This window comes from Aquarana catesbeiana, linkage group LG01 (assembly GCF_042186555.1).
Source record: "Aquarana catesbeiana isolate 2022-GZ linkage group LG01, ASM4218655v1, whole genome shotgun sequence".
Classification (NCBI taxonomy): Eukaryota; Metazoa; Chordata; class Amphibia; order Anura; family Ranidae; genus Aquarana; species Aquarana catesbeiana.
This window is the reverse complement of record NC_133324.1, coordinates 697,482,617-697,496,786: the sequence shown is the minus strand read 5'-3', so window position 1 is coordinate 697,496,786 and position 14,170 is coordinate 697,482,617. Positions and strand designations below refer to the sequence as shown.

At 46.4% G+C, this 14,170-nt stretch overlaps 1 protein-coding gene across 3 annotated transcripts in view; it reads right to left on the bottom strand.

Moving 5' to 3' along the window:
- Nucleotides 1-14,170, bottom strand: part of JADE1 (jade family PHD finger 1) — a 186,156-nt gene that overhangs the window by 41,191 nt on the left and 130,795 nt on the right. For all 3 annotated transcript variants that reach the window (XM_073603792.1, XM_073603793.1, XM_073603791.1), the window contains exons 7-8: nt 9,009-9,176; nt 8,216-8,332 (exon numbers count right to left, since the gene is read on the bottom strand). In XM_073603792.1, coding sequence (XP_073459893.1) covers nt 8,216-8,332; nt 9,009-9,176 — 285 coding nt within the window. The remainder of the gene's footprint in view (nt 1-8,215; nt 8,333-9,008; nt 9,177-14,170) is intronic.

The following is a 14,170-nucleotide window of genomic DNA, read 5'->3' as shown; positions in this document are numbered from 1 at the left end:
GACACTGGTAAACTCAATCAAAGGAAGTTTACTCCCCTATATAACCCCTACTCCTTCCAGGAGCACATCAGTTTTTGTAGCAAAGCAATATACTTCTATCCCAAAAGAGGGGCGGGATCTCTGTGTCCCATGATGTACGCCAAGAAAATTATTTTACAGGTAAGCTGTAATAAAAATCCTATTTTCTTTATCGTACATCATGGGACACAGAGCGTTAAGTAATTACTTAATGGGATGTCCCATAGCGATGCCACATGAGGGGTGGGAGAAGAAAACCCGCAGGGTAAACCCAGACTTGAGGATCTATAATGCTGCTTGCAGCACACTGCGCCCGTTATCCTCATACCGCCTTACATCCACCTGATAAAATTTTGTGAATGTATGCACCGAAGACCAAGTTGTGGCCTTACAGATCTGAGCCATGGAGGCCTGATGACGCACTGTCCAAGAAGCACTAACCTACCTGGAAGACAGCGCCTTAACTTAAAACGGGGGAATCTTACTCCTTAAATCATAAGTTTGAATTATCACTTGCCGAATACAATTAGCAACAGTGCATTTCGACGCTGCCTGTCTTTTCTTAGGACCCTCCGGCAGAATAAAGAAGACATCGGTCTTAAAAATCTGAGCAGTTGTCCTTAAATAGATTCTCATTGCTCTCACCACATCAAGACAATGTAGTGACTTTTCTTCCCTGGAACATGGTTTTGGAAAAAACGATGGCAGGACAATATCTTGGTTCAGGTGAAAACCTGAAATTACTTTTGGCAAAAAGCCTGGACGAGGGCGTAACACCACTCTGTCCTCATGAAAAATCAAATATGGCTCTTTACAAGCGCGAGCAGCCAGTTCTGAAACCCTCCTTGCTGAGGATATAGCAACCAAAAATACCAACTTCCTTGTCAGAAGGACTAGGGGAATCTGATGTCTTGGTTCAAATGGCTGTTTTTGTAACACAGACAAAACTAAGTTTAAGTCCCAAGGGAGGTTCAAGGGGTTCAAGGGAGGTTTGACGGCCGGATTAAGCCGCGTCACCCCTTGTATAAAGCCCCGGACTAAGAATGAGTAGCAAGTGGTCTTTGAAATAAGACCGATAAAGCTGAGACTTTGGCCTTTAATAGTACTTAAGGCCAATTTAATCTCTACCCCTAATTGTAGAAAAGGCAAGAATTCTGCCTATGATATATCTCCGAGGGTGCCAACCCTTGGATTCACACCAGGAAACATAAGCCTTCCAGACTCTAATATATAGTTCTGGAAGCTGGCCTCCTAGCATTAATCAATCTAGAGATAACTGACCCAGAAAGCCCACGTTTCTTTAGAACATGGGTTTCAATAGCCAAGCCGGTAAATTTAGAGACCGTAAGAAAGGATGGAATATCAGTCCCTGAGAGAGCAGATCTGGCCGTAGTGGGAGGGACCATGGGCCCTCCACTGCCATCTTTACGATTTCTGCGTACAATGACCTTCTGGGGCATGCTGGTGCCACCAGAATTATCGGCTTTCTTTCCAGCTTGATCCTGCAAAGAAGTCGAGGCAGCAACTGAATGGGGGGGGGGGGGGGGGATGCATAGATCAGTGAACTGATCCCATGGGGTCACTAACGCATCCGTTCCGCATGCAAATGGATCCCTTGTTCTGGCCACAAAGTTGACCAACTGCTTGTTGAACCTGGATGCTAGAAGATCCACGTCCAGAATCCCACATCTTTGACAAACAGCCCGAAATATGTCGGGGTGAAGAGACCATTCCCCTGGGAATAACTGCTGGCGACTTAAGTAGTCCACCTGCCAATTCTCTACTCCCGGAATGAAGATTGCAGAAAGGCATTAAACATGCCTTTCTGCCCAAGTTAGAATATGGTTCACCTCTCTCTGTGCTGAGAGACTTTTGGTGCCCCCTTGATGATTGGTATAGGCCACAGCTGTGGCATTGTTGGATTGAATCCTGACAGTACAAACCCGTAAACTGAAAGTCCAAGCCTTTAGAGCCAGACATACTGCCCGAATCTCTAGGATATCAATGGGCAAGATTCTTTCGGTTCTTGACCACTGTCCTTGGACAGTTGTCTTTTCTAGTACTGCTGCTTCCCAAGCCTGAAAGGCTGGCATCCCTTTGTTACCACTTTCCAGATGACTGGTCTGAAGGATTTTCCTTTCAGCAGATTCTGGGTTAATGACCACCAAGTGAGGCTTTGGGCCACTCTTGGGGACAGCCGCATTGGTAAGTCTAAAGCTTGGATTGTTTTGTTCCAAGTAGACAGGATACGGTTTTGAATGGAACTGGGCATAGGGAACTTCTTCGAATGAAGCTACCATGGTTCCTAGCAACCTCATGCAGAGGCGAATGGAGGGACTGCTATTTGACCTGACCCTCCGCACCAGCTCTCTTATGGAACTGATTTTTGCTTGAGGCAAGAACACCCTTTCCTGGGCTGTGTCTATGATCAGACCCAAGTACTCCAGCCTACTTAGCGGTATTAAGGAAGATTTCTCTAGGTTGAGAATCCAACCCAAACTTTTCAGATAGTTGGTTGTAGTGCGTACGCTTTGCTCCAAAAGAGTCACTGATTGATCTATAACAGATCGTCCGATTGTTATGCCCTGTGCCCTTAACCTGGCTAGAGGTGGGGCCAGCACTTTGGTGAACACCCGAGGTGCTGTGGCTAGCCCGAAGGGCAGGGCTACAAAATGAAAATGCTGCTGTTCTAACTCGAACCGCAGAAACTTTTGAAGGGCAGATAGAAACTACCGACCTGATTGTCTCCATGCGAAAGGAGCGGATCTTCAGGAATTGATTTCACTTACTTAGATCTAGAATGGGTCTGACATCTCCATTTGGTACCATGAAAAGATTTGAATAAAACCCCAGACCTTGCTCTTTCGTGGGTATCTGTACGATCACCCCTTGAGATATTAATCGGTCTAGTGCCTTAAACAGAGACCGTTTTTCTCTCTGGATCTTTGGGAACGCTTGACCTCAGGAAAGTCCTGAAATTCCAGCTTGTACCCCAGCGTTATCGTGGAGATGACCCATTTGTCCTGAATTTATTTTTTCCAGACTTCTGAAAATTGCAGAAGTTTCCCCCCCACCTTGGTGAGGGGGGTTGCCTCTTCATGATGAGGCTTTAGGATTCTGTTTTGCAGATTTCCTACCCCAGGGCTTTTTTTGAGCCTGGGTCTGACTCTGAGGTTTTCCTCTAGTGACTGACGGCGAAGGTCGTTGCCACTGCCTAGAGGCGGAAGCCCCTGACGCAGGGGAAAGAGCCCATTTAAATGAAGGGCATTTACCGTATATACTCGAGTATAAGCTGAGGCACCTACTTTTACCACAAAATAAATGGGAAAATTTATTGACTCGAGTATAAGCCGAGGGTGAGAATGCAGTAGCTACTGTAAGTGGAAAAGAGGGTCAACAATGCCCATCTGCAGCTTCACTGTGTCCATCAGCATGCCTCAGCCTCATGCCTCTGTCTCAAGTACCTTGATCGGCGTTGTGCCGGCATTATCTCCTGGCGCTGTGCCCATCTGCAGTCTTATCCCCTGGCGCCGTGATACATTCAGTCTAATCGGCGGCCATGCAGTGTAACCAAACGCCGCCGCATCCTCCTCTGTGACGGAACGCTGACTCAGCAGTGAGTCTGTGTTCAGCCTATCATGGACGAGGACGACGAGGAGGCGGCGGTGGTGCTTGGTTACACTGCATGGCTACCGATTAGACTGAATGTATCACAGCGCTGGGGGATAAGACTGTAGATGGGCACAGCGTCAGGAGATAACGCCGATCAAGGGGCATGAGGCTGAGAAAGGCATGAGGCTGAGACAGAGGCATGGCATGTGATTAGACTGAATGTATCACAGCGCCGGGGGATTAGGCTGCAGAGGAGGACTCGAGTACGAGCCGAGGGGGGCATTTTCAGCACAAAAAAAAAGAAATGTGCTCCTGCGATAGGCCCCGCCCCCTCTGAAAAAATTTTGCCCCCTTTTTTTATTTAACATGTTTCCGGCGCCTGAGCGCTGCATTTTTCGGGTCCCAGACCCAACACGAGGGGGGCAGTGAGGCACAGATGTGTAAAAATATAGCCACAGTAGCAAACTTTAGAAACAAATTGGTGAAGATCACAAAGCAACTCTTCTATGAGGACAAGCTGGTGATGAAAATATTAATCTTTTATTGAAACTATCCAAAAATTATAGCAACAGATCTAAGTACAAAAATGCAATAAAAAGAATGTATCCCTATTTCCAACACATATTAAAAAGACCTAAAGTCTAAAGAGGACATCGGTGGCCACCATCTTCCAATTTCACCTCACATATCTCTCACACACACACAGATCGATAGAGATTGCAAGTATAGAAATCCAATAACCTGGGATAATGTCAGATATGGGTGACTAATTTAGTCTTATGATGATATAAACTTATTCATGGGTATTTTTTCTCCAGGGATGAAAATAAGGGTTGTATATAATACAGGTGTGGTGCGTAAGTTCCTTTGGTTTCCGTAGCGCTAGCTTATAGCAGAAGCAGCTTCTATACTTAGATGTGTACACACTATAGTTAGAAATCACCAGTAAGTGAGACAAAGTGTCAAGTTGAATGTAGCACTTCAGTGATATTGGTAGAGTAAAACAGTAAACAGTAGAGTAAAACAGGCTTTACCAGCAGCAGGAGCGGAACACCATACAGCTCACCGTATCAAGTAGTAGGGGGAAGCTTACAGTCACCGGCATCTAGACGGGATCATCGCGATCCATAGTTTATCGTCACAGCCACTGTAGAAGAAATCCCATTCATGGATAGCAGAGCGGTTTCCTTCGTTCCAGGTGGATGCCCTGATCAGCTGCTAGGAAAGCCTTAATCCTCACTCGTGCTGCATGGATATCATCAGTAGTATTAGCTGCAATAGTCAGGCTCCGATGTTAGCTACCGGACCAAATGGAATGTAGAGAGAGGTAAAAAGGGGCAATTATGCTGGACTAGTAGGTGGCCAGCCAGACGTCCTCCTCACGGATACCATATTATCCCGATGCTTACACCGATGTCCTCTTTAGACTTTAGGTCTTTTTAATATGTGTTGGAAATAGGGATACATTCTTTTTATTGCATTTTTGTACTTAGATCTGTTGCTATAATTTTTGGATAGTTTCAATAAAAGATTAATATTTTCATCACCAGCTTGTCCTCATAGAAGAGTTGCTTTGTGATCTTCACCAATTTGTTTCTATAGATATATGTTTAACACAGAGGACAACTAAATCTGGGAGTCTCCGATATTCAATTTATTGTTGGAGATACCCGATTTGAATGGTGGAACCTCATGAGAACACTGGATGATATTAAGGAGTAGTTGAGATCCCTCCTTCTCCCCACCTTTTTTTCTTTGACAGTAGCAAACTTTAGCAGTAAAATAGCAGGACCTTCCGTATCCCCCATGGCGGGGGGGGGGGATGGTTAATGTAAGGGGGGGTGCAGCGCTGCTGTCCCCAACCCTCTGGTCCCATCAGGCGAAGGAAAAAAAAAAAAAGACTTTTTTTGCAGATTTCTTTACCTTGCAAAATCTCCTTCCACACGCTGTGCAGCCAGACACGGAACTGAGCAAAACAGTGAGACAACAGAGTAAGGTATGTGCATAGACTCCATCTAGTGGCGATTTTAAGGCATGACAACATCTTTTCCTTAAATTAAAGAAAATGCATACAGTGAAACCTCGGATTACGAGCATAATCCATTCCAGCAGTATGCTCGTAATCCAATGTACTCGCATATCAAAGCGAGTTTTCCCATTGAAGTCAATGGAAACGAAAATAATTAGTTCCACATTGACTTCAATGGGATGCAATAACGCATGCGGCCAGAGACGGGGGGCACTGGAGAGCCTCGGAAACGGCCAAAAAGGCCCGAGCACACTTCGGCTGACCTCGGCAAACCTTGGAAAGACTCCGTTCACGAGCCTTTCCGAGGTCTGCTGAGGTAAGCCGAACTGTCCTCGGGCCTTTCCGTGCATTTCCGAACGCCAACGATCGGTGCTGTTCAGCTCTGGCGCCCCCCACCTCAGGCCAAAAGTGGTACTGCACACTGCTTTTGGCCTGAATAACGCGTTAACCGCCTTACTTGCAAACCGAGGTTCCAGTGTAGATGTTTTTAATGTCTATGCTTTCTTCCCTTACCTTGTCCTCGCCGCAGGATTTTGCGGAATTAACAGAAAATCCAACTTTCACCCATCGCGGCGGGTTACGTTTAGCAAACCTTCAAGGACTGGGTCTGTAGAAACGAGGTCCAACTGCCTTGGGCCTTGTATAAGCACCCCATCAGGAAGCTTAAGGTAATGTAACAAAACCTAAGCCCTGGGTTCCTGGGGTCCAGCCCTACAAAGAGAGGCATTACAGGCAAAACCTTGTGCTTCGGATACGAGGTCCCAGGTACCATCCACTGTAGGCCTCAGGCATTTATTAAAATAAGAAGCACTTGTATTTAAAAGTGGCTCAAAATGGCATGTAAAAATCACACCGGGGGTCACAGAAAACAAAATCGCCCTGCTTCCGGAAAAACCCGCTTACGTCACCTGGCTGTGTTCTTCACGTCACTTGTCACATGATTTCATCAGATGCCAATATCCACCATTTGGAAAAAAAAAAAAAAAAAAAAAAAAAAAAACGGTTCTAAGGGGCAATATAACATCCTATAATTTTGTTAAAAAAAACTGAACAATATTTTCACCTACAAAACAATGTTTTTCGAATTCATAGATAGCACTTATAAGAACTCGCTTGATTTGAAAAAACAAAAAAAAAACAAACAAAAAAAAAAAAAACAATAATGGCAGGAAGCGGTAATCTCTTAAATGCTTTTGTAACCTCTCACATGAAACTAAAGCTAGGTTCACACTAGCCCGCACTCTGCATTCCAGTTGCGGGAATCGCATCTGTTCCCGCACCCAAATTGCGTTGCTCTTAGGAGACGTTCTCAGCATGCAGTGCGTTTGCAGGAACTGCAGGGAAATCCCAAGAATACCATGTGATTTCCTTGCGGCCACGATTTAAAAGGTGCATGCACTTTTTTGCGGAAACACAGGCGTGGCAGTCCATTCATTTGAATGGCTGCTGTGCCCGCGCAAATGCAGTCCGCACAAAACGCGGAAGTGTGAACCTAGGGTAAGAATTATTATTATTCAGGATTTATATAGCGCCAACAGTTTACGCAGCGCTTTACAATATAGAATATCATTCTATAAAACGGGTAAATAAAACGGCTCCTTTCCTCACTAAAACTAATTAGACCTCACAGTCCTAAATGCAATGTTGTTAAAATAATAGACCCCAAACTCCAAACCAGCACTACCTGCAAAACTCAATATCTGTTTTTGAGCTCTATTACATCCACCACTATACTGCTCAAGCTGTACAACCACTCCTACTCCAGTAACTGATAGATCAAGCCAAAACCCTAGATTCAACTCTGATCAATGTAAACAACTCAACTCTCATACTACTTGCTTTGGAAATCCAACAGGTCATGAAATAATTAAACCAAAATTCAGCTGTGAAAAACGGTCATGACAAAAGGTCAAGCTAACTTTGCCAGTTTTCTTAAATTGGTTGTATAAAAAATAAGATAAAATAACCTGCAAGACAAAGGCATAATGAGCTAGTATGCATCCCATTCTAGCTCATTATGAAATACCTTGGAATGATGCTGTTGCAGCGGTCCCCGTAGATCGCTGTGATGGGCGACATGTCTCCAGAATGTTACTTCCAGGTTTGCGGGCTCCGGCACCACAATGACGTCACTCCCGTGAATGCGTGCGGGAGCCGCTGGTCACAGCACAGTTTAGGAGAAATCCACGGTACCCACAGGTAAGCCTTATTATCGTTTACAACCATTTTAAGACAATGTCTCCAACATTTTTCAACAGCCCTATACCAATCATCAAGCTGCAGCACTGTCACATGGAGCGAGTCGCATGCTTACCCATACTCAGATGGGCATCACCACCAAGCTTTACTGAGGCAACACATTAAAATTCAGCAGTATAAATGGATTACAAAGAAAAATAAGAGAACTGAATTGCACCCAAAATATTAACAACTGCTTTGGAGGCTGTAGAAATAGAGCCAGACAGGATTTAATAATCAAAAAAAAATCAAAAGAATCATTCTCATGTTATAATTTATTGTTATTGGTATACACATAGCATTACACAAGACCATTACCTGTATGCAAGCGCCAGCTTTCTCACTGCATAAACTGCATATGAGTGCCCAACGGCTACTAGGGATGTGAGACACCTTGGTGATTGGCTCCATCTTTTCAGGACTCCCAATGCTCACCTATAACAAAAGAAAAACAAGTAGTTATCCAATGTAGACAACTATGTGATATGTGAACAGATATCCCCCTTAAAGCAGACCTTCACCCTTAGGGTCAATGTCACATTGCCCTGCCCCTCCCACCTCACTCTCTAAGGGCCCTTTCACACCAATATGTTTTTCCTGCGCTTTTACCTTGCAAGAAAAATGCAGGAAAAAGGTTTCCCTTTAAATCCTATGGGACTTTCACACCACTGTGCTGTGGGTGCAGTGAGTTTTGAAATGTCCTGCATGCTGCATCTTTGGTGCAGTTTTGAACACTGCACCAAAAACGCAGCTTCCCTTTGACATGAATGGAAAACACAGTAAAATCGTGGTGCACCTGCGATTTGAGTTTTTGGTGCGTTTTAGAGTCACATGTCCATTTTTTGCAGGTGGCCCAAAAATGTACCAGAAACACATTTGAAACACAGCAAAGTTGCGGTAAAAACGTATATGCGTACAGAGCAGTGTGAAAGGGGCCTTACAACTAGATATTTTATTAAACTAATATTTAAATCAGCACTTCTGTGGTTCTTGCCTAAGCGAAAAAATTACTTTTTTTTTTACCAAATCATTAACCGTGATCATGTATGGAATATTAACATATTAGTTTAAGCAGAATTATTGCACACAGGAAATAAGAATCAGGCATTACCTCAGGGATCCACAAAGCACAGCTGACATGGACCCATTTAGTACCACTACGGGTAGGCTTCATTGCACCTCCTTTCTTTGGGCACAATAAGCATTTTGGCTGGACCCCTAAGGCGCATGTCCGACACAGCCAACTTCCGTCAGGTACTTTGAGAATGCCATAACATGCCTTCAGGAGACAAACAAAAAGCAGAAAATTTATAAAAAAAAAATTAACATAATTGGCTATTTTTCTGATATCAGTAGTAAATGGAAAAACCTACATAATGTTTGGCAGTTTAGGGATTGAGAAAAGTATAAACAGTACAGCACTGAGATATTTAACATACAACACAGAGATAATCTGTAGGGAATAAACACCACACAGTCAAAAATGTATAGCAAGTTTATTCAGTGGAACATACACATGTACGACTGAAATCCATGGACCAAAATCCATGTACAGTACAAGGTATACAGATAGGCAGTAATTTACAGCACCGTCTACATAGCTAACAAAGGTGGAGTATATATAGTGAGGTGGAGTGTACAGAACAGAGCAATGTGGAACTATAAAACATGCTGTACTGTGTAGCACAATATAAAACAGCAAAGTCTAGTGGAGTATATAAAGCCAAACACTGTGCAGTGTAGAGAGTAGAGCAATGTGGAATACAGGTAAATTAAACAGTAAATGCTAAGCAGTAAGGTTCTATGCCATACAGTGAAGCAGCGAAAATGTGCATGTACAGCCATGCAGTCTTGAGTATATAATGTAAAACACAGTCTACAAAGTGAAGCATATAAAATTAAAGCCCTGTGAATTCAGCTCAACTATTTAACAACCAGTATTGGCAGTCCTTTTTTTCAGTCGGATTGTGGTAAAATGGAGTTCTGCCACCTCCAGCAGTGGCCCTGTGTGCACCGCTATTTACTGTCACTTGTATAACACAGAAGCCCAGCTTCTGTTACAGATGACTGCACACCTATCTGCAGCTCCCACAGAACACTCACTGCCCTATACTCAGGTTAGGGGTATGGGAGGGACAGCTGCTGGGAACAGTGTGGTTGGACTGTGGGAAAGGGGAGTGTTGACTGCAGCTTGGTGCCCATCCTGGGTGCAAACTCCCACTTCTGGATGAGCTTTGTGCTACTGCAGATGCTGGCCACTGGGGAAGAGGTAGAGCTGCAAAATAAGATGGAGCAGCTGCTGAGAGGTGAGCAGATAAGGGCAGTGGGGGGTTGCAAAGGTGAGGGTTATGGGGCTACAGAGGTCAGAGCTTAAAAAGATATTTGCAGAGCTTAGCAGTTGAGACAGAAGGGCTGGGTGGGGGGGTGCCGAGGTGAGCTTTATATGGGGGTTCAAAGGTGCACATACTGCATAGCAGCACACCTGAGCCCTGCACCCTGTACGTAGCGCACGCCTGAGCCCTGCACCCTGTACGTACCGCACGCCTGAGCCCTGTATGTAGCGCACGCCTGAGCCCTGCACCCATGTACGTAGCGCACACCTGAGCCCTGCACCCATGTACGTAGCGCACACCTGAGCCCTGCACCCATGTACGTAACGCACACCTGAGCCCTGCACCCATGTACGTAGCGCACACCTGAGCCCTGCACCCATGTACGTAGCGCACACCTGAGCCCTGCACCCATGTACGTAGCGCACACCTGAGCCCTGCACCCATGTACGTAGCGCACACCTGAGCCCTGCACCCATGTACGTAGCGCACACCTGAGCCCTGCACCCATGTACGTAGCGCACACCTGAGCCCTGCACCCATGTACGTAGCGCACACCTGAGCCCTGCACCCATGTACGTAGCGCACACCTGAGCCCTGCACCCATGTACGTAGCGCACACCTGAGCCCTGCACCCATGTACGTAGCGCACACCTGAGCCCTGCACCCATGTACGTAGCGCACACCTGAGCCCTGCACCCATGTACGTAGCGCACACCTGAGCCCTGCACCCATGTACGTAGCGCACACCTGAGCCCTGCACGTAGCGCACACCTGAGGCCTGCACCCTGTACGTAGCGCACACCTGAGCCCTGCACCCTGTACGTAGCACACACCTGGGCCATGCATGTAGCGCAAACCCCAGCCCTGCACCCTGTATGTAGCGCAAACCCGAGCCCTGCACCCTCTACGTAGCGCAAACCCGAGCCCTGCATGTAGAGCAAATCTGAGCCCTGCATCCTGTACATAGCGCAATCCTGAACCTCGCACCTTGTACGTAGCGCAATCCCGAACCTCGCACCCTGTACGTAGCGCAATCCCGAACCTCGCACCCTGTAGGTAGCGCAATCCCGAACCTCGCACCCTGTAGGTAGCGCAATCCCGAACCTCGCACCCTGTACGCAGCGCAATCCCAAACCTTGCACCCTGTACGCAGCGCAATCCCGAACCTTGCACCCTGTACGCAGCGCAATCCCGAACCTCGCACCCTGTACGTAGCGCAATCCCGAACCTCGCACCCTGTACGTAGCGCAATCCCGAACCTCGCACCCTGTACATAGCGCAATCCCGAACCTCGCACCCTGTACGCAGCGCAATCCCGAACCTCGCACCCTGTACGCAGCGCAATCCCGAACCTCGCACCCTGTACGCAGCGCAATCCCGAACCTCGCACCCTGTACGCAGCGCAATCCCGAACCTCGCACCCTGCACGCAGCGCAATCCCGAACCTCGCACCCTGTACGCAGCGCAATCCCGAACCTCGCACCCTGTACGCAGCGCAATCCCGAACCTCACACCCTGTACGCAGCGCAATCCCGAACCTCGCACCCTGTACGCAGCGCAATCCCGAACCTCGCACCCTGTACGCAGCGCAATCCCGAACCTCGCACCCTGTACGCAGCGCAATCCCGAACCTCGTACTCTTTATGTAGCGCCACCCTGAACCTTGCACTCGGTGTTAAGCTCATCCAGTTGCTGGCGTTTTGGGAGAGGAACGATGTCCCAATTCTTGCCTGAGCATATGCTGCTCTAAAACCTGGACAGATCTTTCAGCCTTTTCAGATGTGCAAGCTGCCCATTCTACTAATGCACCCTCTAGAACAGCAAAGATATAGGCTTTTGAACTGAGTGCTGGAAGGTCCCTCTCCTCTTTAATATGGTCGACGCGGTTCCCTTGGTTGCCAAAAAGAATGTCAAACTTCAATTTGTCTAATCACACAACAATTTTTACACTTTGCAACAGACCATTTTAAATGAGCTTTGGCCCAGAGAAGATAGCGGCATTTCTGGATCATGTTCAGGTGTTTAGTCGTCTTTGCACGATAGAGTTTCACCTTGCATCTTGGGAAGACATGGGTAACTGATTTTTTCAAGTACTCCTTAGGCCCCTTTCACATTGGGGCAGCGTCGGCGGTAAAGCGCCGCTATTGTTAGCGGTGCTTTTCCGTCGGTATTCGGCCGCTAGCGGGGCGGTTTTTCCCCCGTGCTAGTGACCGAGAAAGGGTTAAAAACCACCGCAAAGCGCCTCTGCAGAGGCACTTTGCCGGTGGTATAGCCGCGGTGCCCCATTGATTTCAATGGGCAGGAGTGGTGAAGGAGCGGTATAAACACCGCTCCTTTACCGCTCCAAAGATGCTGCTGGCAGGACTTTTTTTTTAACATCCTGCTAGCGCACTGCTCCAGTGTGAAAGCCCTCGGGGCTTTCACACTGGAGACAAAGCAGCTGCACTTTCAGGTCCAGTTTGCAGGCGCTATTTTTAGCGCAACAGCGCCTGCAAACTGCCTCAGTGTGAAAGGGCTCTTAGCCCATTTCAGTGATGCCCATCAGAGAAGCATGCCTGTTTTTAATGCATTGCCATCTGAGGGTCCAAAGATCATGGGCATCCCATATTTAATTTCAGCCTTGTCCCTTGCGCACAGGGATTTCTCCAGATTCTCTGAATGGTTTGATATTATGTACTCTAGATGAGGATATATTTAAGGTCTTTGCAATTTTACATTGAGACACATTATCCTGAAATTGTTTGCCAATTTTTAGGCGCAGCTTTTCACAGATTGGTGAATCTCTGCCCAGCTTTACTTCTGAGACACTCTGACTCTCTAAGATGCTCATTTTATACCCAATCATGTTACTGACCTTTTGCAAATAAGCCTAATTTGTTGCAGTGCCCTTCCATCCACCATATCAGAATTTAGTCGATTTTCTGAGTTAACAATAATTTGGACCAAGTCTGCTTGGCTAACTCTAGATCAACCAGACACCCTTTTAACATTGCCCTTATGTCCTGTACCAGTAGTTTTATCGCTCAGATACCTAGAAATAATTTCTCCTCAACTGACAAATTTTAGCCACCTAAATATTTTTCCCCTATTAGTAAAATTTAGAGACAAAGTTAAATTATGGTGAAAACTGTGGTTTAAGGTGGCTGGGGGGGGGGGGGATGGGCAATTTGATCAAATGATCTTCATGGCCCAATTACTCAATTTTCTCCACAACTCCCCGGCTGTCAGATCCTTATTGTGGAAGGGAGGATGAGCTAGAGTTAAATTGGAACAGTTGTAGAAACCAAAAGGATAGGGGTGGGTTGGCTCTCTCGAACCCATGGATCTACTACATGTCACCCCAACTTCAGCACCTAGTAGGAGGATTGGTAGAAACTCGAGCTTCTAGGGAGAGAATCCAAGACTCTACAGTCTACACTATCTATTATGCTGCATTGTACTGGGGCCACCTCCCTAGCAGAGGGACTGGAAGCACAAAAATTACCCAACCTATAGGCTTCAGAAGGTGACAGGGTACACGGGGTTTAGCCCTATTTGGGAAAACCATACTTACCCTGAATTAGCCAGAGTTAAACATGCCTCCCTGTGGCGAGCCTATGGGGTAACCCATCTTAAACAAGTCCTTGCTAATAGTCATCTACTTCCCTTCTCCCAACTGCAGGGTAAATATGGCATTCCCTCTTCTATGCTTTTTTTTATTATTTATAGTTAAAACATGCAGTGGCAGCTCAACGGTCCCTGGGGGCCTCAGATGTCCCCTACCCCAATCTTCAATTTAATGAAACAATCCTTTTCCACAAAAATGGTTTTATCTCCACCTGCTAAGCCATGCTAATGGGGGTGTACTTTGAGAATTTTCCCAATTCAGCATGTGAGAAGTGGGAGAGAGAAGTGGGAGATATACCTGGAGACCTGTAGGAGGAGGCCTTGGAGGCTGTGT